The sequence below is a fragment of the Lemur catta genome, chromosome 8 (genome assembly GCF_020740605.2).
Source record: "Lemur catta isolate mLemCat1 chromosome 8, mLemCat1.pri, whole genome shotgun sequence".
Taxonomy (NCBI): Eukaryota; Metazoa; Chordata; class Mammalia; order Primates; family Lemuridae; genus Lemur; species Lemur catta.
In genome coordinates, this window is record NC_059135.1 from 55262181 (window position 1) to 55287066 (window position 24886).

General features: G+C 38.1%; 1 protein-coding gene across 1 annotated transcript in view; it reads right to left on the reverse strand.

Annotated features, from left to right (window-relative positions):
* MYO3B (myosin IIIB) overlaps nucleotides 1-24886 on the reverse strand; it is a 373253-nt gene that overhangs the window by 54850 nt on the left and 293517 nt on the right. Inside the window, exons 31-32 of the mRNA XM_045560289.1 lie at nucleotides 24614-24674; nucleotides 23585-23681 (exon numbers count right to left, since the gene is read on the reverse strand). Of these exons, the coding sequence (XP_045416245.1) occupies nucleotides 23585-23681; nucleotides 24614-24674 (158 nt within the window). The remainder of the gene's footprint in view (nucleotides 1-23584; nucleotides 23682-24613; nucleotides 24675-24886) is intronic.

The following is a 24886-nucleotide window of genomic DNA, read 5'->3' on the forward strand; positions in this document are numbered from 1 at the left end:
CTGCTTGATTTCCACTGAGTTTTACTACCCTCTGTGCAGATGTGTGCTCGTTGGTTACTTCCAATATAATAGCGAGTACATGTGGTTTTTGTTTTTCCTTTTTTTAGATACTTCACTTAGGATAATGGTCTCCAGTTCCATCCAAATTGTTGCAAAAGGCATTAATTCATCCTTTTTTATGGCTGAGTAGTACTCCATGGTGTACATATACTTCATTTTGTTAATCTATTCATGAATCGATGGGCACTTGGGTTGATTCCACATCTTTGTAATTGTGAATTGTGCTGCAGTGAACATTCATGTGTAGGTGTCTTTTTGATAAAATTTTTTCCTTTTCTTAAAAAAATAAATATATATTAGCATTACCTTTTCACCTCTTAACTTGAAATGTTCTTCCAGCTTGTTCTGGGACAGTCATTCCTTCCACTTAGAGCTTATTCAATAATGTCACAGACTATTTTTAGGAGAATTTTGTGTTAATGAAAGGTCAATTAAAGTGACATGTGCATGCCACTAAATGGTACACATTATTCCTATTTACTTACAACATTAATGGCCTTTTGCCAGCTGTTCATTTTACTTTGGAAAATAAACAGTTACCTAGACTTAAAATGGCACTGATAGCCCTCTTTGGGCCATACGCTTATGTTCTTAAGCCTAGATACATTTCTTTTTGGAAGAACTTATTTTGAATTAATCACATAGGTAGTTACTCTACAGTCTTCTTGTACTTTGACTTACAAGCATCCTACATCCTACTAGTTATTAGATATTGTGGTTCGATTTTAAATTCAGTTAAACTTTGCTGGAACAACATAGTGTACATATTATATACAGTGTCTCCTAGAAGCAGTCCAATTTCTAGAATAGCAGAATTCTCCCATAGAGAGTGGTTCTGCCTTAGAGATTTATAATGTAGCTTTAAAAAATATACACCTTTTAATGGAGCCCTATCCCTGATCGATAAAACACAGAGACCAACTATAAGGCACAGCCAAAATATCGAACATGGGACATGAGAGTTTATATGACAAATTACTGAAGGGATAAGAGGCTCAGGACTATCCAGAGGAAAACCAGTCGTGTATTATTTCTTGGGTTGGCCTGGAATAAATGAGAAACCAAACATAGATTCACAACATGCATTGTATTGTGCATTTGTTTCTCAAACTAAGTGAAATATATTTGTAGATATTTATGTTTGTTGAAATTATTTTGAAAAGAAAATCGCCCAGTGAAACAACTGCCATGTTGCACAAGGAGTGCATCACATCAAAAGGTGCCAACCTTGGCCTTGAGGGTGGGGCCTTGTGCTATTGACGCCAGGAGGAGGTGCTCACTTTTGACTGCCTCCTCCACATTTCTATCACCCAGCAATCAATGTTTCAATGGCAAACTGAAAGCCTGAGCCTTAATTATCAGAGAAATGCAAGTCAAAACCACATCTCACCCCAGTTAAAATAGCCTGTATCAAAAAGTCAGGCAATAACAGATGCTGGAGAGTGTATGGAGAAAGGGGAACCTGATACACGGTTGGTGGGAATGTACATTAGTACAGCCACTATGGAGAACAATATGGAGGTTCCTTAAAAAGGGAAAGTTACAACTTCCGTCTGATCCAGCAATTCCACTACTGGATATATACTAAACAAGGAAACCAATATATCAAAGAGATATCTGCACTCCCATGTTTACTGCAGCACTATTCACGATAGCCAAAATATGGAATCAACCTAAGTACGCAACAACGGATGGATGGATAAAGAAAAGGCAGTATATATACACAAAGGAATATTCATTCAGCCATAAGAAAGAACGAAATTCTGTCATTTGCAGTAACATGGATGGAACTAGAGGACATTATGTTAAGTGAAACAAGCCAAGCACAGAAAAACAAATATCACATGTTCTCACTCATATGTGGGAGCTAAAAAAAGTGGATCTCATGAAAATAGAGACTAGATTGGTGGTTACCAGAGGTTGGCAAAGGGGGAGGGGGATGGTGAGAGAAAGGGAAATAAAAAAGAATATAAATGTACTTATTACCACTGATCTGTACACTTAAAAATAGTAAAGAAGGTAAATTATATATGTGTATTTTGCCTCAAATTTTTTTAAAAAGACTAACCCTTTTCTCACACTTACTTCTCCAGCTTCATTTCTTCATAATTTTAGCAGCTGTCATTGAAACTCACTGCATTAAAAAGTTGTTGAAAGGTATCACTTTTCTGCAATGTGTTCAGGAAGAACATAAACCAGAAACAAAGGCTTCTCATTCCAGATTGCTCTATCCACTACTCCCCACCACACATCAGTCACCAAGCCCTGTACACTCCACTGTCATTCTCCCCGCAGGAATCATCCCATCTGTCTCACTGCTTTAACTAAGGCTCTCATCAGCTCTTGCCTGGACCATAGCGACTGCCTCTCTGTAGTCTCATCTCTAGTTTTGCCCCCATCCTATCCATTCTCCACATAGTAGCCATATATAACTTTCTAAATGAGCATATCATTCCTTTGCTTAATATCCTCAGAGGTTCTCCATAGTGTTCAGAACAAAGATGGCACTCTTCAGCTCAGCACACAAGGCTGTTCCTGATCTCACACCTGTTTACCTCCCCAACTCGTTTCTGCTGTTCCTCAGAGCTCAGCCTATACTCCACACAGCAAACTACTAGCCCCTGTAAGAACGACCTCACGCTCATCTTCCCCTAGAAACCTTCTCTAACTCCGAAGTCCAGGTTAAATGCCTTTCTACTGGGATCCTATTCCATCCGGCACATAACATAATAACAATTATCCCACCTGAGGGCAGGTACAGAATCACTTTGGTATTTCTGTTTCTGTGGTATGGATCACAGCAAAGAACAAACAAATGTATATTCAGGAATGAACAAATCCTTTTGTTGTTCATGCTCAAAAATATCCACCAAAATCTCTTATTCCTTCAGAAATTATTCATTGCTTGGTGTTAGCCAGCTAGTGTGATAAATTAAATCTATATAAATGTTATCTATTTCAGGAAACACAAGGTTATGTTAACAGCATGCTTTCAGAAGGTAATCCTAAATCAGCAAGAGAGATGTTATTGGTGAGCCTTTTAGGATGATGGGATAGAATCACTCATTTCACAGAGACTGAGCCCTATCTATGTTCCCAGTACCACAGAGGGAGCAAGAGCCTCAAGGACAAGGATGTGGGAACTTCCAGTGCTCTGCCTATTATTTTTTTCCACCCGACTGTCTGCCTGGAGACCTCTCAGCATTACAAGAATAGGTTGCTGGGGTAACACTAATTTGTAGAATAACTATTTATTCTGATGTTTGTACAACAATTGAGAACTGACTGGATATCTGTAAAACCACTAAGAAAAATTTCAAATGAAGAATCCAAAAACAAGGCCAGAATAAAGTGCAAATGACTGTTTCTTCAAGGACAAATAATCAGAATGGTCATTTGCTAAGTAAAATCAGCCATGCTGGCCTTACAATAATGATTAAGGAAAACTGCCAAAACGCAGGGTTAGGTGTCTTACAACACTGGACAGAGTAACATGCATTTGCTGTGGAAGATGACATAGCAAGGCCCTCCAGAGCCCAGGCTTTGGAGGAAGAAAAGACTGAGTTGAATCTTGGCTCTAATACTTTCTGGCTGTATGAGTTCGGACAATGCATCCAACCTTTATAAGCAGCAGTTTTCTCATCTGTGAAATGGGAATATTCTATTATTTTATTTACAGAGATCCAACAGGAAAAATATTAATTATATGTCTTATTACATAAGGCTACCTAGCATAAGAAAAAGAGCTAAATAAAAAGGAAGATAAACAAACCAACCCAACTCCAACCCCTCAAACTAATGTTTTACATTCAGATCTCCTTTGCCTCTAAACATCATTTCTCTACTCCTGTTATAGCAGCTGGGAGAAGTTGGTTTTCTCTCCAAATTCGAAAATTCTTTTTCTTCAGCCAAGCATTTTCATACAACATCTATATCTGATTTCACAACATTTGAAACAATAGTTCTGGCAGCTCAGAACTATTAATCTTGGGTCTTCCTCCAGGATCATACCAGTGTCTGAGTCTCCTTAATCCCCTTCCTAATTAGTTAAAAAGGGTTTAGGTAGGTGGAATACCCTCATGTTCAAATAATCCATGTTGTTATTATGAGGACCTTTCAAAAAGAGCCAGGTCCTACAGAAAGACCTGGCAAAATAATCTGAATTCTAGGATTTAGGGAATAAAAGAGCAAAACATTTCCATGACTCTCAGTGTTCTATGGATCACAATTCAAAAAGCAAAGCTTGAAAAAATAACCCAGCGTGGTTTTACAGAGTCTCTCTCTTTCACAAGTTTCTAAGAAGGAAGTGACTGTTCTGTTTATGGAGTAGCACACAAGTCAAGTGAGGTCCATGGGTCCCACTGGAACATCCTTCACAGTCTGTTAGTGATTTTATCGTATCATACAGTCATTACCTAAGCTACTACATTGGTGTGAAGAAAGATATATTACTTAAGTATTATTAAAAATTACCCTTTTAACACACCCCGGGAAAATGCAAAAGTGAGACAATGACTTTAATTAACTTTTGAAAGAAAGAGTGAAGAGCCCACCTACGGGAAGCTGAATACAGGGAAGAGGAAACGAAGCTAGTGCCGAATACAGGGAAGAGGAAATGAAGCTGGCGCCGTAGTGCTCCCTGCAGGTGGTTATCAGATCCCTGGCAATGGGAAAGTAATAGGCGCGATGATTAACAAACAAAAAAATTTTATATATTTCTAGTATTTTAAGGTGTTATTTCTGTTTGTTTGTTTTTCTCTCCTCCCACCCACCCTCACTAACAAGGTTAGAAGGGAAAAGTGGCGGACTAGCTGTCTAAAAATATCTTCAGATAGAAAACATCAACTTATCTAATAGGATACATACGCCACTGACTTAATTTTTGTAGACTTTGTCCCTGGACATGTTTTAAGAAGACTGTCCAATCTTTCAAAGAAATAGTTAGTTGGCTTTGTCAGCCCTGGTGTCATGGCCAGATCCCTGTGACAGCAACTACATTCTGGAATCTAAATATCTAAACATCTAAACCCATGGTCTATGCGATTTTCATGGCCTCTTTTAATGCCTTAATGCTAATATTCCAAGAGCTAACAGAAACCACTGTTGAAAGTCACTGTACTCTCACTGATAAGCAAAGGTCTCTCAGGGACAAAAGCCTGTACCTCTGCAGAACATGGTGAGCAAACTGCAGCACACAAACCTGGGAGCTTGAGTTTCAAAGAGCTACGGTTCTCATCTCTTATTTGAGCAAAAGAAGATCCAAACAAAGTCACACAACAGCTAAACCAATGCCATCTGTGTGGAAACCATATTTTAAAAACAAACAAAATCAAATGTTCCATATGCCTTCACTCCTGAACATTTGCTAGAACATTTCTGGGTATTTATTGTTAGAGAGTCAGTGTGGTCAAGCAAAAGAAGGAGCAAAGCCCAGATGGGAAGTCCTTAGCCTTCCTCCACTCATCTTCTTCTACACTCTGTCCCCATTATTACCAAACATATCATGCATTCTATTTGGAGATGCACACTACATTCTTTCTGCTTCATTTATTTACACATAAGATAATTTTACATACCCCTTCTTATAGGATTCAGGAATTTTGCAAAGTATGTCTGCAAAGCCACGGCACACACAGAACACGGTGATATTAATATTTGTATGGCCTGGTAAACACAGACAAGGTAAACTGAGGCAGCTCCAGTTGCCCAGTCTTGCCTGGCTGCTCTGAGAGCCGAGGACATCGATAATCTTGGCACAACCATAACCCATCCATGACCCATCAGTGCACCTCAGCACATTGCTTAAAGCTCTATTGTAGGCCGGGCGCGGTGGCTCACGCCTGTAATCCTAGCACTCTGGGAGGCCGAGGCGGGTGGATTGCTCGAGATCAGGAGTTCGAGACCAGCCTGAGCAAGACCCCGTCTCTACTAAAAATAGAAATAAATTATCTGGACAACTAAAAATATATATAGAAAAAATTAGCCGGGCATGGTGCCTGTAGGTGGAATTAGGTTAGCCTCCCAGCTACCTGGGAGGCTGAGGCAGTAGGATCGCTTAAGCCCAGGAGTTTGAGGTTGCTGTGAGCTAGGCTGACGCCACGGCACTCACTCTAGCAACAAAGTGAGACTCTGTCCCCCCACCCAAAAAAAAAAAAAAAAAGCTCTTTAAAAAGCTGCTAGATGGAATATAAAATTTTACTTAAAAGTACATAAAAAAAGTGCATGACTCTGACTCATCATGATCCCATTCCTAAATTTCATCAAGCTTTTCAGAATTTTGGTCTGTGTTAAGACTATTTAAGACACTACTTCCCAAACACTTGTAGTTATTTCTGGTTCTTAAGAAGCAATAAAAGGTGTGGCTTCCTCACAATGACATTCAGTTTGTCACTCTTTCTCTGTTTTACTTTTTTCCACTGGACTTTCAGCCTGGAGGCCTGTCAGCATTACAAGAACTATTTCAGCAGGTCATTCCCCTGCCAACCTCAGCCAAAGGCTAAAATAAAGCATCTTCTGCTGTTCAGAAGAAAAGCTCAGTGATTTGTTCTTTATTGCTCTGATTGGAGCTGTATCCTGTTAACTTTCTTAAACATTTCATTATGTGATTAAAAAAAGAAAAGCAAAGTAACATCATCCTTTCAGATCTAAAGGGAGTTTCAAACATTTCTGTAAGTCTTTTGCTTTGGATCTTGCATAACCTTCACTAGCATCACCTAAAATCCATGGTTAGGGGAGAAAATTTACATGGTCATTTGAGAATCTCAAAGAAATTCACAAAGACCTTACTGAATTTCATATTCATTTCATTAATACTCATCTTGTCATGATTTTGGCATTAGAATGACGATTTCGATAGAGTACATTATTACAATTGGCATCAAATTTTTAACTAAATCACTTCCTATTCCTCCTCTACTGCATTATTTTATTTTTGCTGTTAGAAAAGACTCTGGAAAGATATTAATAATAAGACGTCTTCTTCATGACAATATATACAATAAATAAAGCTGAAATTGTTGTTTCACCTGAGGGTTGCTTGTAAAGATTCTACGACCTGTTTCTCAGATGCCATTTGGCTGAGTGTCTCATTTAAAAATAGGACAATATTAAAGGTTAGATGGTTGACATATATCCATGTTAAAGTCCTAAGAATCTGAGCCTGTGACTCAGGTATAGAATGCTGTGGTTCTTCATCAGGGTTACTGTCCTGCTCTCAAACTTGGACTCAATCATGACAAGATATGAGGAATTCATGCATTCTATTAATCTTGTTGCCTTCCAGGAGGTACCAATAAGACAGCAGGGCACTAATCAGAACCATTTGAACTTCAGATTTATACAGAGAAGATTTATTTACTGGGAATGAGATCCTTTTCAAAATGCCAAACACATTCACACTTGGTATATAGTTTTTAAAAATCAGAGCTTTCTTTTATCCACATGATCTAGTAACTTCACAAATTTCAATATTTTACTAAGTTTAGTGGGGATATCTATAATAAATTGATCAATGAAAAATGCCGTTGAAGAAATTAGAATTTTCTCACTGGCCACTCAAAACTCCCTCCATAAGATCAATAACAATATTTAGTTGCCAGGGTAAGCAGAACCTAGAAAAATTTAGATGATAGAATTCTAGCTGTAATGCATATTGAAAATGAGACTAAACTATAAATTTTATTTTAACATTATTGCCTACATGCTTCACATGGCAAAAACTCTCAAGCATTACAATAACAAAATAATAATGCAATGGCCATATTTTAGAACTCATTGTTTTTATTAGTCACCATATACTTAAGCTGCACTTTCAACCCAAAGAATCTTTCTGAGCAACATTACTTCATCCTTCTCTTTGTAACATAAACAGTTAAGAATAAATCCTTTAATCTCCTATTTTAGATGTTTTCTTACATTAGTGATTTGAATGTAATCTGTTGGGAATTACTGAGAAAATAATGAAACTTGCAGAAGTTTCTAATTCAACATATTTTTATCATTAAAATCCAAGTGTATTTTAATATGCTGTAACTTACTGATATGAAGACCAAATATTTCAAGTTGTCTTCACTGATTATTGTAGTCAGGCTCTTTTGCAACAAAGGTTCAGAGATTTTTAAGGTGTGTTATGGGAAAAGTATTTGAACAGAGGAGGAGAAAAGACTTTAAAGCAAGCTCTACCCTCCTTTCAGTAGGGCCTGAGACCATCTCTCCTCTAGACTATGCAAATTTTCTAAAATGATTATGCTTATCCATCAGATAACCCAGTTAATTTTTCTCTCATCCAAAGCATTGCATATAGGTAAATAAACCACAGAACAACCTGACTGACTGTACTTTGCCCCTACAGACTTCTTCAAGGCCCACTGCCAATCTCTCCTTCTACTCTTCGAGACCTCATTCATTTTCATAATGAATTTGACTGTGCAAAAAAACCCCAAAGCAGACAAACAGAAAGAAGTGCACTTTCTTATAGTCTCCCATTGTTCAAGGCAGATGTCTGTGCCCCATCTCCTGAGCTACAGTCCAATGGCTACAACTGTTGACCAGAAATATTTACAACATGTGACTAAAATGCAAGATGCTATTTGAAACAAAACTAATTCCCCCATAGAAACTATCCATCTGAATTAATTGATCATTCAGTAAACACTTACTAAGTCCTACTGTGTGCTAGGTATCATGTCAAACACTTCCCTGTTCCTCTGTTCATTTACCACTATGCTCAGAGTGACCCAGAATGAACACCATTGAGTTCTTTTTATATTTAAATACAACCAGGCACAAAAATATTATGCATAGCTTAATCTAATTATATACAGAGGATAAGTTTACAGAGCAGGTATTGATTGCTGGGTCAAATGATATTAATATATTGGCAGCTTACTCTCTAAAAAGGCTATTACCCTGCCACAAACAATATTATTAATGCTCGTTTTCTTGTATTCTTGACAATCTGTATGTTATTATTTTTGATCCTAGCCTGTTTGATATGCAAGAAATTTTCATTTCTCATTAAATTTTGAGGTTGAATATTTTTGCATGTAGTCATAGATCATTTGTATTTTCTCCTTTTATGAACTGCCCTTTAAAGTTCTTTGTCAATTTCTCTCTAAAGGGGTATGTCTTTTTCCCCTGTAGTTTGAGGTGGTGACAGGCAACAAAGGAGCAGAAAGTGGAAGTCCTATGAAATGGGATGGGAACTCAAACCATTTTAGTTGGATATCAAAGGTAAAAGAGACCTTAGAGGATTGGAATACTCAGGAAAAACTGCGGCAGAACCTTAGGTTATTATGATAATAAAACAATTCTCCTATTCTATCCTAAATGCTTAGTAAATATAATTTTAATAATTACATATTATTCTACAATATGGCTATACCAAATTTATTTAATTTTTTCCTTAACTTTTTCTAGACTTTTAAAAACAGGTTCTGGGTCAATTGTTGGGATAAGAAGTCTGAAATTCTTTTTAAGGCTCTCAATATACAGTGCAAAATACTTTTGTACAAAAATTATATCATTTAAATTTCTACCAGCATGGTAACAAAGTACATCTTTTCCATTTCTCCTATTTCTAAACTCTACCAGAGATAGCTTCATTTTATTTGCACAAACTGTTTGCACAAGGAACACCTGAATATGTGCCTTGGAATTTTATAACCATTTCTTATAAGTGGCCTTTATCTTGCCTGCATGAATTGATATTCCACGAAGGACCCACAGTGAAATATGATAATAATTCAGGAGGGAATATCTGATTCACATGACTTGAAAATTCTCAAGTTCAGAAACTAGCATGAAACAATGCCCTGGGCATATGCGCCTCAGATGATTAAATTCTATCTTTATAGTATAGAATAGGATAGGATAGTATTTAACTACTCATTGTCTACTCAACATCCATTCTTCCCTGCTTCCTTCCTAACAGAACCCTCAAATCACAGATGGCAGCAATGTAATCAACTCAAATATGCTTCCTAGCTTCTCCTGCAGATAAAGGAGGCCCATGAGATATAAACAGAAGTCACTGGGAGGAGCTTCCAGGAAAATCCTTTTGCAGCCATGATAGCTGGAGCTCCAGCAATAGCCATTTTTCTTGTTCTTGGGACCATGAAAGAAAAGTGAAGAGATTTACAGAGGCTTGGCCTTGCTTGTCATTCTTGATCTTCTGAACCAATGTCAAAAACTGCCTACCCTTGGACTTCTGGTGACATGAGGAAAATAAATTTTTATCTATTAAAGTCATTGTATTCCAGTATGTGTTTCTTGAAGCAGAGAACAATTCCTAACTGAAGCACTATTTTAAAAAAATATCTTCCAAAGAAGTATTTTTCATCTCTGTGGGAGAGGGTGTGAACTTTATATTAGGAATTGAAGTTATATTGGGTCCTTTTAAATGGTGTAGCATTCCTTTCCTCCAAATCCATTCTTTTTCCATTTCTATCATGTTCTGGGCCCCAGAAGCTGACTTATATGGACTGGTCTGGCTTCCCACTGGCTTGGCCAATAAAGAGCCCTAGCAGGAAATCAGAGAGAAGAAAGAGAGTGAGACAGAGAAAGAATATTCTCTTTTGTTCCCCAGCTCCCTTCCTGTGGGGTTGTCTTGTGTTGACTGTATTCTTACCTGAAGGTCACTTCTCTTCTCAAGACTCCTATACCCACATGACTCTCTCTTTTTGGGTTCCAGATGCCATGCTTTCTCCTTGCCCCTTTACATGTGTATAATTGCTCCACTTTCACTGGTCCTTAGAGGATTACACTATCCCTTTTGTTTTCCCTATATCCTGCCCCAACTTTTAAAAGTAATCCCTTTATTAACTAATAGCCAAAGCTAAAACTCAACCCAGAGCTGAGTCCTAGGGAGACATAGAGGAGTAATACCTTTGGATCAGCTCTCTGGCCCAGACTATTCTTGAGGGTTCTTTGGATGGTCATTTTAGCTTCTTAGATTGTCTTTGCTCTATAAAAGCACAGGGGAAAATAGAAGCCTCAAAGGGCTAGCCAGGTAGTTCTATGTTTAGCTGTAGACTGTAAAGTCTATTACATTATAGCCAAGTTACTTGATTATTTGATCATTGGTCAGAGTTTAGGATTTCAAGTACTCTACCCTAATTAGGATCAAGGCAAGAGAGCAAAATAAAGGACATAAAGCCATGCCTGGGGAGTTACTGGCGTTAGGTATACGCATTTTGTTTACTTTGGACTGCTGTTGGATTTGGATTAACATTACTTGTGATTACAAAAAAAAAGAATAGATATATTTCTTATGAAACTGTGAAACTATAAATATAGTTGGGTTAATGACAAGACAGAGAAATTCAACATAAATAATGGATATTAAATGAGTCTGTAATTTTTCTTCCAATAAAGAACAATTCACAATGATTTCGTGACCTCCCACTTCAAGTCATGTATTCTATCTTAGATCAGAGCTTTGCCTGAGCACTGTCCCCCACCACCTCGAAACTCCTCCAGTCCCATATTTTCCCCTTTTTCCAGTGCTTTGCTGGTATTTAAGCCTTTTATTGCACCAAACTTCTTTGTTCTGTGATCTGTGCTCCTAGGTTCCTAAGAATGTGTGTGCGAGTTTATGTGCATTTGTGATGCTCTGGCAGCTTTGAGGGGACTCTGGATCAGGACTTGTCCTTCAAAAATAAGAGTCCAAATTATTTGCTTACTACATGTAGAATAGACCTGGTACATGTTAAGCATCTAATAGAGTTTAGCTGCTGCCATTGCTATTTCTCACTCCTCCAATGAGAACCAACCTTGAAAGTACCTAATTTCCAAGTTAACAACTCCTTCGTTCTTGCCATTCAAATTGCTAAGTCTTCTGGAGTGTGCTAAGATTTCTATACACTGCACTTGGTTTTCCCTTGGTACTGCTACAAGTCTCAAGAGTTTATCACCTTGAATCTTTACTGCATTTAAGAGTAGGACCAATTTGTTGGTATTTTCTGTGTCTGGCACGTTGTGTAATGGGAGGGAGTTATGTTTCATTAATCCATCTAAATGGTATAAGGAATGTTTAGAGTTCCCACTGACTCAGATCCGCATTTTCTTTCTCCACCATCCGAAAAGGACTGTTTGGCTGCTTAGCAATGAGCAATTAGAACAGCCAGTCTACCCAGAGATCAGACTGGTTTGTCTTATCTAAGAAGACTCAGAGTTTCCAAAGGGACTCTTCCTTTTTAAAGGAAGAAATTAATGATATCCTTTTTTGTTAAATCGGTGCCAGGTATTTTCCCAAGCAGCCTATTTAAAAGAACAAATTCAAACAGGTCCAAGAAACAAATGCAAGAGATCTACATAGCTCTCAGTGGATGAGTTTACACACTATCCTAATTTCAAAGAAGTTTTTATGCCAGGACACAATGGCTGGGTTCTCCCAGTGGACATACACTCACTTTAAATGTCAAATTCTGCATTTGTGCAGAAATCAGATAAATGCAAAGAGCTCTAGGTTTGTTTCTGCTCTTAACTGATTTGTCGTCCAAAGGACAGTTTCCATGCTAACTAATTACACAAGGGCTGAATGTTTGGGGTACCAACGGGGGATAGAACATCCAAGGCTCCATTCCAAATTTTCAAGGGTCAAATTACAAAGTGTCCATTCCATTTGTCCTTTACTGCTATATTTACCCATGCCCAGAGCAGCTCAGATCAAAATATCATACTTGTACTCCGCCTTCTGATTTTCAACTTGGGTTGCCAATTAGGAAAGCAGGATAGTTCTCATCTCTTGTGGGCTGCTTATTCTTTGCTTTAGACTCGTACTCTCTTATTCAGTTAACTAATGGAGCCCCTACTTCATGTAGCAGTTTCTTTCCTTTCTTTTTGTTTAGAGACAGAATCTTCCTCTGTTGTCTAGGCTGAAATGCAGTGGCATGATCATAGCTCATGGTAACCTTAAACTCCCAGGTTCAAGGGATCCTCCTGCCTCAGATTCCCAAGTAGCAAAGACTATAGGCCCATGCCACCACACCTGGCTAATTTCTTTTATTAATTTTTTGAGAGACAGGGTCTTGCTGTGTTGCCCAGGCTAGTCTCAAACTCCTGGCCTCAAGCGATCCTCCTGCCTCAACCTCCTGAAGTGTTAGGATTATAGGCGCGAGCCACCATACCTGGTGCTATATATATATAGATAGATAGATATAGATATATGTATGTATTTTTGTTTTTTGGAGACAGGGTCTTGCTGACATGGGTGCTTGCATTATAATAATTTGTTACACTGTCCATTTCTGTTTTAAACATTTTTTGTAGAGGCATGTTACATTTCAAAATTTTTTAAAAAGTAAAAAATAAAAACCACCTTAATCTTGTTTCTCTCAATTTGAGCTCTTCCCAATGTGGAAAAGGAACAAGCAGAGGGCTGGAAACACCTTTTCCTACTCTTTGTTCAATTCCTGATCCCCCTGCATGTCTCACCTTTGGGGTAAGCTTGTCTGAAATGTCTGCTTCCCAGAGACCAGTTATCTCTGTTGAAGCTCCCAGAGTTCCTGTGCTCATTCCTATCAACACCTAAGTCAAAGGAGATTTGACTTCAGATTCATTTGTCCATCTTCCTAGCATCAAACATAATGTCTGCCACTTAATAGGTACTAAATTAACATCTGCTGGATAACTATGCAAATGAATGAGTAATAAAGGTACATTTCACTCTTTCCCAGGCCTCTTTGGATTTAAACCAAAAGTTTATTACTTCCTAAATACTGTTTTTAGTGGAAGTAAACAACCCCAGAGTTTTCCCAGTCCTTCTTGGAGTTCTGTTAATAGTTACTTAAAGAGCATAAATAGTGAGGAAACCAAGAGAGCCAAATAAAAATGAAAAATGAAAGAAAAATCTTTTCATGGTTCTACACACAGTCATGTAACCAAGTTCCTTTTGTTCCTTCTCTAATTTGGGACTATATCTATCTTGCCTCCCTATAGCACTTAAAATTGACTACATTTAATTTAGGGATCACATTCCTGTCATAGTTTCATATATTCAACTTCCATACAGCAAACTACCTTGTTCCTCTCGGACTGTTCTCATTTTCTTTGGTAGGTAGTAGATGCCAAGCCAAGGTGGGAATCAGTGCAAATCATTTAAAAAAATTTTTCTCCTGATTACTACATTAAAAATTCATTATTGTTCTGCAAAAGACATGTTCAGAGAATGAAAAGACAAGCCACAGACTGGGAGAAAATATTTGCAAAACATATATCTGACATAGGACTGATATGCAAAACATACAAAAAACTCTTAAAACTCAAGAATAGGAAAACAACACAATTTAAAAATAGGCAAAGATCGGAACAGATACCTCACCAAAGAAGATATACAGATGTCAAATAAGCATATGAAAAGATGTTTCACATCATATGTCATTAGGGGATTGCAAATTAAAATAATGAGATGCCACTACATACCTAATAATAACATGTCAGAAATCTAAGGTACTGGCAACACCAAATGGTGGCGAGGATGCAGAGCAACAGGAACTCTCATTCGTTGGTGGTGGGAATGCAAAACAGTACAGCCACTTTGGAAGACAGGTAGGCAGTTTCTTACAAAGTTGACCATACTCTTACCATACAACCTAGCAATCTCACTTCTGGAGATTAATCCAAATGAGTTGAAAATTTACATCCACACCAAAACCTGGATACAAATGTTTGTAGCAGCTTTATTCATAATTGGCAAAACCTAGAAGCAACCAAGATGTTCTTCAATAGGTGAATGGATAAACAAATTGTAGTACATCCATACAATGGATTATTATTTAGTAATAAAAAGAAATGAGCTATCAAGCCATGGAAAGACATGGAGGAATCTTAAATGCATATTACTAAGTGGAAGAATCAATCTGAAAAGGCTACAAACTATATGATTTCAACTATATGACATTTTGGAAAAAGCAAAACTATGGAGACAGTAAATAAATAAATAGTGGTTGCTAAGGGCTTGGGGGAAGGGAGGAATTAATAGGTGGAGACGGGATTTTTAGGCCAGTAGAACTATTCTGTATGATTCTGTAATGGTGAATACATGTCATTATGCATTTATCAAACCTCATGTATATATCAATATTGGCTAATCAATTGTAACAAATTAACCACATTAATGCAAGATGTTAATAATGGAAGAAACTGGGAGAGGGAGGTAAAAGGATATATGGGAGTTCTGTACTTTATGCTCAGTATTTCTGTAAACCAAAAAAATTTTGGGAAAAAAACCCCAAAAAGTAAAAAAGAAGAAAAATCACTCTATTCCTACCATTAAACAACTATATATGTTTAATTTTTTTCTTCCAAATACATTTATTAAACATAACAAAATTCTATATACAAAGTGACCTGAACCTGCTGCTTCAAAATATGATCTTTCCTTACCAATATCTTGAAAGGTTGGTCCATAGAGTGTTAAGAAGCAACTTACTTTAAAATAAATAGAAAAGTACCCAATGTCCATTAAATGAATAGCCTAACTGTTGGAACTTTAGTAGCTGAAAGAATCCTTTAAAATAAAATAAACCAGGCAGCTAAGGTTAACAGGACAGCCTAGAGAGTATGTGCTGTTTCAATTACATCAAATAAGAAAAGAATTTAAAAATAAAAATTCTCTAGGCACATTTTACAGCTGTGCCATCAACATCCAATCCTGGAAGCCAAATACCCTAACTCGACTCACACACCACCCGCCTTTCATTGTTTGGCAGCTGCACTCCTGATGTCCTGGGTCAACGCCAGAACCTAACTTGGCGTTGGCAATAAGTTCATCATGACCTCATGAACTCAGGAAAGCACTGGAAAAGTTCAGCAATAACTTTTCTCAGATATGTTTGCAGTAACAATCTAAGCAGAAATAATGTCAAAAACTATGCAACTCTGTAACATGCTTTAATGAGTTGCAGGAATGAGAACAGGCTGCTGAAAGGCTTTCCCTGAGGTATGTGGCCTCAGGAATGGTGGCCTGGCATATGACCTCCGTGGCTTCTAACTGCCTGTTCTCACAGCTGTGGCTTCTTTCCCCGCCAGCCTCCTCTAGTCTCCTCCAGCCTCAGCTCCACGAATGGCATCAGAATCTTGATATTGATTCAGCTGGCTAAGGAGTGGCTATACCACTGACCTTCGTGGAGTACATCCCTCCTTCTTCCTTATCATCCTGATCCCCACATTTCAGGGAAGATGTGACACCATAGTGAATCTAGGTATTTTACAAAGTTCCTTTAGAGAGCCCCAGTTGGGGTTAACTGCCAGGACTATAATTGATGTTCCAAGCACTCTGTTCATATTCTCCAAAATTACAAAAGACAAACAAAAACAGAGATCTAGTAAAAATGAGAAAAGTCTTATAAGCAAAATAGGAAAGATGTATGGTTAATATAAATGGGGCTAAATTAGAAATTAAATTTGAGATTAGGAGAACTATAATCTTCTCTCTTCCTTCTTCTATCCTTTTGCCCTCATGCCCACAAACTGTGTACTTCCTTGTATTAGCCTTGCCTAAATTCCTTTACAAAAGCCAGGGCACAAATATTATGGTAATGACATACACATTAGAGATATGTGAAAACATTCAGATCTGGTGGGGCTTAGAATGATTTTGCTGTGCAGGAGAATATACCGTGGCCAGACTAGCAGAGGAGTATAATTTACAAAATATTTAATAGAAATAACCTTTAAAGGCAAAATTTCCTAATAATTTTAGAAATTGGAATATTTTATAGACTTTTTAGAAGTTTGGAAGACTCCCATCTTCCTCTCATACAGCAAAGCTTGTACAAGTAAATGTAACTTTGGTCTTGACAAATTCCTGAGAAGTTAATGAGACCATTTGAGATACATGAAGGCATTCAACTTGTCACCAAACCTGCTTTGGAAAATAACAGCTGCAAAGATCAAGATATTAGAATTGCCCTAGTCTCTTAAGTGTCTTATTTCATTTCTTGGCCCTGTGGTTGACATATAGTAGGTGCTCAATAAATATCTGTTGAACGAATGAGTCGAAAACCACATATGTAAAGCCCACTATTTCTGATTCAATATAGTATCACAGAGAATTTCCAGAGCCGTGGTTCTCACAGGGAAGGTTTCAGACCAGCAGCATCTCATCACCTGGGAACTTGATAAAAATATAAATCCTACCCTCTACTCCACACTGAATCAGAAACTTTAAGGCAGGTTTAGAAATCTGTGTTTTAACAAGCCCTCTGGGAGATTCTGGCAAGCCTGAAGTCCAAGAACCACCTGTCTAAAAGGAGCCCTTAACAAGGTGTTTTTCCCACCTCACATGCTAACAATAAGAATCCTATACCTGTAATTCCTTTGCCATCTCACTGAGAAACGTCCTAAGATAAGACTTTACCAAAACTTACTAATGAGGAGTTAAGGTGAATTCAATGGCACCCAGGCAAGAAGGAAAGATGTTTTCAGCCCAAGGGAGCCAAAAAAGCAGGGATTCAGAACCCATAAATGAAGACTACCCATAAATGAAGACACATAGTGGCTTCGCAGTCTTGTGTGTGGCATTCAGTAATGAGACTGGGTAGGAGACAGAGAGGCCCAGTAGCCTTCCCTCGGTATAGTGTCTAGTTTCCATGTCCTTTCTTGAGGGAGATTACATGGCCTTTAAGACTCTGTTACACGAACATGCTCTCCTGTCAAATGGAAGACATCTGATCCCTTTGTGATCATGGCATTGCTGTTTGGCAAGCTGCTTCTAGTTCCTTCCAAACACAGGCAGCCTGTGGGAAGCGACTCTATAGCATGGATGGATCTAAGGCATAGTCTTGTCAGATGTAGTTATCTAATTAAAAAAAAAAAGTTTTTGCCCACATCAAGCTCAACTTCCAGTATGATTACAGGGTGACCAATTCATCCCACTTTGCCTAGAACTGTCCTGGTGCTAGCACTGAAAAGTCCAAATTTTGGGAAACCCTTCAGTCTCAGGAAAATGGAGATGTTTGATTATCTTAAGGATTAAGAGTTGCAAGGACAAAATATAGCCCAAATTTGCTTTCTGATTGCTGAATTTCTGCCAAGATCAACAAAATTTAGTAATGAGCAACTGGAAAGGTAAAGGAAAATAATGAAGTAGATGATGTTAAAGAAGCAGCTGGGCAAAAGAAAGTGTGTGTGATTTGCTTAGCAGTCGTGGGGCAGACAGGCCACGAAAGACCTGCAATCAATCACTGAAGCCTAATGCCAGACACCACATGCTCTCTGGTGGCTCTACCACACCCAACACTGTGACTGCCAACCATGAGCCCCTCAGGAGGCTGGCACAATACTGCTTGTTCCTCAGCACCCTAAAAATTTAAGATGCACTATCACTACAGTTACTCTAAGTACAATAACCTTTTGATCTTTAAAATATGATTAAGGTATACTTCATATAGACAAGAAGATAACCAAGGACAGAGGTATCTCACCTAGAAGAGGTATAACAGGAAACCCAGGGGCAGGTAATGAACTTTCTTTAAAAGGCACAGGTCACAAAGTTAAACTAATGCTTGTGTACTTTACACTAAGAAAATATAAGTAAAGGACCTGGCATGGTGCCTAATATAGATACCACATATGTGAGAGTTATTTTATTCATAGAGGATCCCCTACTCAGTCCCATTTTCCTTACTGCTGGACCCTGTTTTTTTAGACCATAGCAAAGAAGAAAAAGAAAGAAAGAAGGGAAAGAAAAGTATGTCACGAAAAGTCAGTATGTTAACAATAGCAAGAAACATCAGCTTTGTGTTGACAAAGAAGAAGAAATAGAATCTGCCTCATTAACTAAAAATCATAATGGTCAAGGGTCATTTAATGTAAGAGTAGGTGGCCTCATTTCACAATGGTCTCTGAGGATTGCTCTGCATTACAGCCCAGTGTGATAATCGTTAATAATCATGCCCCAAGACACAAAAAATAAGAACTGTGTTTGGTACAATCAATGTGAAAGGTAGTTATAGGTTTGAGAAAGTTTCAGTTGTCTGGAAAATGTGCTTACACAGACTATTTCATTCCTTCATGATGTGTAGTCAATCTTCAACCCCAAAGCTGGGTGACTGTTTTAAATCATAACTCAGACCATGTCACTCCTCCACACATTGGCTTCCCACTACTCATAATGTGAGCCTCAGATCAACAACACTGGCACCACACAGAAGCTCTTTATAGGTGCATGATCTCAGGAACCACCCAGACCTGCTGAATCAGAGACTTCATTTTAGCGACATGCCCAGGGTGTTTGTTAGGACATTAAGAAGTACTGATTCCACACTACCTGGCTCCTCATCTCCTACAACTCTCCCTTTCTCTCTCTCAGCTCTAATACATGGGCTTCTTTCCACTCTTCAGGTATTTATAGCTCATGCATGTTCTTCCTCAGGACCTCTGTCATGGCCACTCCTCTGCCTGGAATGCTCTTTTCTTAGATACCCACATGGCAAACTGGCTTGCAGTCTTCCAGCCTTTATTCAAGCCTCAAGCCTCGCATTCTCAGTGAAGCCACACTGAACACCCTGTTTAAAACCACAGCCACCTGCAACCTACCCTCCTCTTGGGCCACTCCTAGTCACCTTTGCTGTGTTTTTTCCCTGATAACACTTCACCCTTCTAACATCTCATACAATTGCCTTATCTGTTATGCTTATTGTTTGTTTTGTTTTGTTGGTTTTTTTTTTTTTAGAGAGACAGGGTCTTGCTCTGTCACCCAGGCTGGAATGCAGTGGCATGATCATAGCTCACTGCAGCCTCCAACTCCTGGGCTTAAGCAATCCTCCCACCTCAGCCTCCTGAGTAGCAAGGTCTACAGATAGTTATGTGCCACCATGCCTGAATAATTTTTAAAAATTTTTTGTAAAGACGAGGTCTTGCTATGGTGTTCAGGCTGGTCTCAAACTCCTGACTTCAAGCGATCCTCCTGCCTCCGCCTCCGAAAGTGCTGGGTTTATAGGTGTGAGCCACTGCACCCACCCAGCCATGCTATGCTTATTGTTTATTGTCTGTCTCCCTCTGCCACACTGTAGCATTGTGTGGACATGAATTTGATATTGATACAATAACCAAGTACATGATTATTTTTCTAGTAATTCATTTTTATTATATTTTACAAAAGTATCAGACTGTGGAAATTTGGAAAACAACCAACCCAAAATTGGTATTTCAAAACAGTTTGAGAAATATTGGCCCAGGACAGTTCCTAGCACTTAGTAAGTGTTAATAATTATTTTTTGAGTAAATGAGTGAATAAATAAATAGAAGAACAAATGCCTAAAGTATAATTGTTTGCATAGTAAAACTAGATCATGTTTGTATACATTCCTGGCAGTCCTGTTAAATAATTTAACTGCTTAGATCAGTGACAAAGTGATTCGTGTTATGCGTTTCCTGGGCATGTTGTGCTTTTCTCTCATATGTGATCAATGAGTCAGCCCACATGGGCCAGTTAGGGACACTTCTTATATTCTCTGATTAAGGGGCTAAAGACAGCCTTGTCCAAACCTCACATTTACAGACTTCTGTGCACGGCTGCTCTGAGCTGAGCTTGAGTAACTTTAGATTCATTCTGTGCCCCTCATACTCACCCCACCAGAACTCTACATAGAACAACAAAGTTAGTTCTCATTGCAAGTTAGAAAGCAAACCTGCTGGATGTTAGTAGTTTTTTAAAAACTGAAAAAGTCACAATATTCTCATTCAGGCTTCCACAAAATATGGGTTGAAATAAGGCAAAGAATTAAATATAAAGGTATAATTTGCTAAAATGCCTCTTAAAGAATATATACCCTTGCTTCTGCAACTGATAATATAAACAAACCATAAACAAAACTGAAAAATTTTTGTTCTTCAATTCATCTTTGTCGCTTTCCAAGGTCAAAGGAAATTTGATTTACATATAATGCTTTTTCCTGCCTAAACTTTCTTTCCTTCTCTCCCTGTTCAAAACAATAGCTACAAAATGAAACAGCTTGGATTGTTTTAATTTGTTCCATTAGTAGGTTATATCTTTTGGGGGGGGTGTCTAAGAGACATTTATTTTGTTCCAGGATTACTAGAAACACATTTTAAAACTTTTCTCTGACTCACTTCCTCCAGTTTCATTTCATTCTTGCTCTCATTACATTTCATCATGGCCTTGGATGCTCAAGAATTCAATTTGAGGACTTAGGTTGTGAGAAGAGAACTCATAAATGGAAAGACGTGAATCTAGAGATTTTAAAATCTAGTAGATGCATGAAAATAACTATAATACAAAATAGGATGTGAAAAGTACTGTTCAAAAAGTCATAGAGTAGGCAGCCATTGTGGACCCTGGAGAATGGTGAGGATTCTGACAGTGAATGGGGAAGGACAGGTGGAGCAGAGAGGGCAGCATGAACAGTCACAGAAGAGAGAAAGAACATACCAGGCATGGTCAAAGTGTAGAGAATAGTTCACATATTCTGAAGCAGAGAATGAGGAAGAGAGATTATTGGAAGTTAGAGCTAGAAAAGAAGATTAGGACCAGAACAGAGAAAGCCTTGAAGCTCATGCCAAGAAAGTTAGAGTTGATGCTGAGGAGTCACTAAAGAGTATGGAGGAAGGGAATGTCATGATCAGGGCTTTGGTTTGGAAAATCTCTGTAGGCATCTATGCATAAGAGAAGTTGAGGAGAAGAAGGATGGAGACAGGAAGACCATTTAGGATGCTGTTCACAAGAGCATAAGGGGAGGTAATGGTGATGGTGGCAGATCCAACAGAAAATCATTTAAATTGGAAGGAATGGACAGTAGTAAGAAGAAAGTGCATATGAACCATTTACAGAAAATCAGATGTGTAACTTATTAATAAGTTTGACTTTTTGAGATATTTCCCTAAAGAATAGGAAAGATGACTGTAATCCAACAAGTCTCTTTCTCTTTAATAACTGTTAATTCAAAATGTAATGTACTTTTACTCCTCCTGAACCCTAGCCCACCAAAACTTAATGCGTAACAAAAAGAACTTTCTCTACCTGTTATTCATACCCATTGATTACCTTTGTATTTATATAATATCAATAACAATAATTACCACAACAGCAGGTGACATTTACTGAACCCTTGCTATGAACCAGACACTATGCTATGCGCTTTACTAACACTAGCTCATTTAATCCTCAGTAAAACCTTCTCAGTTATGAACTACATTTCCTCCATTTTATATGTGTAGGTTCTGAGGTAACTTGATTAACATAGGAGAGTAGAGATTCAAATCCAGGCATGTCTGACTCCGGAACCTGTCAGTATGGTGTAGCTGCTCAACCATACTTAAAGCTTTTCTTTTCAGGAATTACATCTATTTTAAAGTAGAATGCCAAAAGAGAACAAAGACTAGAAGGGACAAATAGAAAATAACAAGATGACAGATTTAAACTAAAACATATCAATAATCATATTAAATGTAAATGCTCTAAATACTCCAAATAAAAGATAGAGATTGCCTCTTTGGATAGAGCAAAGTACCAACCAAATTATTGCATAATGGATTCTGCTCCAGCATACCATCTTTCCTCTAAATTTACCTTTCTTTTGTACTACTCCTACCCCTACCTCATTGTGGACTTATTCCCGAACACTCTCTGGCTGTGAGGAAAATATTTCCTTGACAAGTTTATCATTTACTACATGTCCATTTAAAAGGCTCTGCTCTAATGGAATCATTCTTTCTTGATTCTTTCCAAGAGTTTAAGTTCCATATGGACCGAAGTTCATAACACATTTATTATGCTTTTCCCACTTTGTATTGAACTACTTTGTCACTGAAAAACAGGCTAAGGAGAAATGTGGAGAGACCTGAGAAATTACTACGTATTTCAGAAAAATAGATGAGTTGACATTAAGTGAGACATCAATATCTTAAGTTGAAAAGGTTTCTTTCCTTGGAATGGTCCACATTGTCCTTAGTATCTTCCGGTTTGTAAATATTTCTTACAATCATGTTTCTATTTTACCTTCCAGAAGTACTGATTATAGCTACACACAACCCTGAAACTGATGTTTACCATATTCTGTAGCAAAGAATTTAGAAAAGGGGCCAGAAATAGTCATTTCTCAAAGGCATATAACAAGATGTCTACATTTTTGCTGAAAGAATGGTCATGTTGCCAAAAGGACAGAACTACTCTCTAAATCCATATTCTTTATCAAACCCTAGATTTTGGCCCTGAGTGATCTGCTCCACTAAAAGCTGGTCAGCTATTTGTCTTTCTTTTAAAAAAATAAAATTTTGGAATTTTAAGGTTCTTACAAGTAAAGGGAAAAGAATAGCTTCTGCTGTTCATTATCTTCCCTCAGAAAGGTAAACTTAAGTGGCATCGGTAGATTATAAACTCCTTCCTTTAAGACAAATCTTACATCCGCCTGTATGGCTTCCAAAACCTGAACTTTTTGCTAACATTAGGTCATGTAACTGAGTTCTGCCTTCTAGACGGACAGTCCTATCCGAACAATGCACTAAAAAGTATACAAACATGCAAACAGTAGAAGCAGCATGCAATTCAAAATGTTCTCCTTACCAGGTTTTTGAGAGGCTCCCCAGGGACCCAGTCTTTGGTGATCTGGAGCAGGATGGCATGTCCGAGAAGACAGCAAATCAGTCCCAGAAACTGAGTGCTTCAGAAAGACCCAGTAAGAGAAATATTATTCTTATCCTCTGATAAAGCAGCCTTAAGGACATGGGTCTCTATTTAACTAAGGGACCCTTAACCCTGACTGTAAGGGGAAGAGGCTACGTATATTGGAGTCATTTGTACGTTGCTCCCATCTTGTATAGAACTGAGTGGAGGTCCTCTCCTTGGGGCAATTAGAAGCAAAGTCTCAATACCTTTTGCTTCATTCATTTATTTCGTCCTCACAGTAAGTCAACCCAGCCCTCTCTTAAATTAATTATAGCCCAGAATATAAAAACAGCTATGCACTGATTTTCACCTACACTTAATTTTTATCCTTGAGAAAGAAAATAGAAAACCTATAGGAAGGTATTAATCTACTTAACATTTCTAAGTACATCATCCAAAGGATTTTGTTTTTTTAATCTTACATATGCTCAGCAGAGTTACTGGCAAAAACTGTACATTTTCCTCATTTCATCCTTTCAACATCAAATAGTAGGCAGCAAAAATTGGATCAGACTTCAAAGCCTGCTGTGGGCTCCAAGTCACAGAGAGACGCCTCCATTTCACATATTGAATTCGAGCAGGATATCAAAGTGCTACCAAAGAACCTGGGGTCCTTACTCAGAAAGAGGCTCTAACATCTGTAGAGAGTGGAGTGCACAGACAAATCACCTCGGGGAACAGCTAACATTTATTCTCAGCAGCAAATTTCCAGGCTTTTGATTCTCTCTCCACTGTACCTCCCTGTCTCTCTACTGAACCAAAGCTCTTTAGCAAGCTGGGCTTTTGTCTCAAAGACTTCAAAATATCACTAACAGTTTCAGGTTTGGATGGCCCAACCAAGCAGGCACAGATAGGCTTCATGCCCATGGACTTGGATGAGTACGAAGGAAGGAGACACAGTTACTTGGAATCAAGATGTCCAGCTACCTTCTTTGCATGTCCTGTGAAGATATCACACCCCTTTGGAGAACTCTGGGCTTGTGAATGCCTAAAAAACAACAACAATAATAATAATTTTTAAAAGGCATGAAAATAATAATTTTTTAAAAAACTTAAAGAGGGTTGCTTTTTTTCAAAGATGTATCAGAAAGTATCTTTTAAGCTTTCATTGTTTCCCATTCCAGTCCTCAGTTTAAAAAACACGGTTAACTTAGGGTAGTGTATCCCAGTAGGTGTTGCTCCTACAGGTCACTACACATC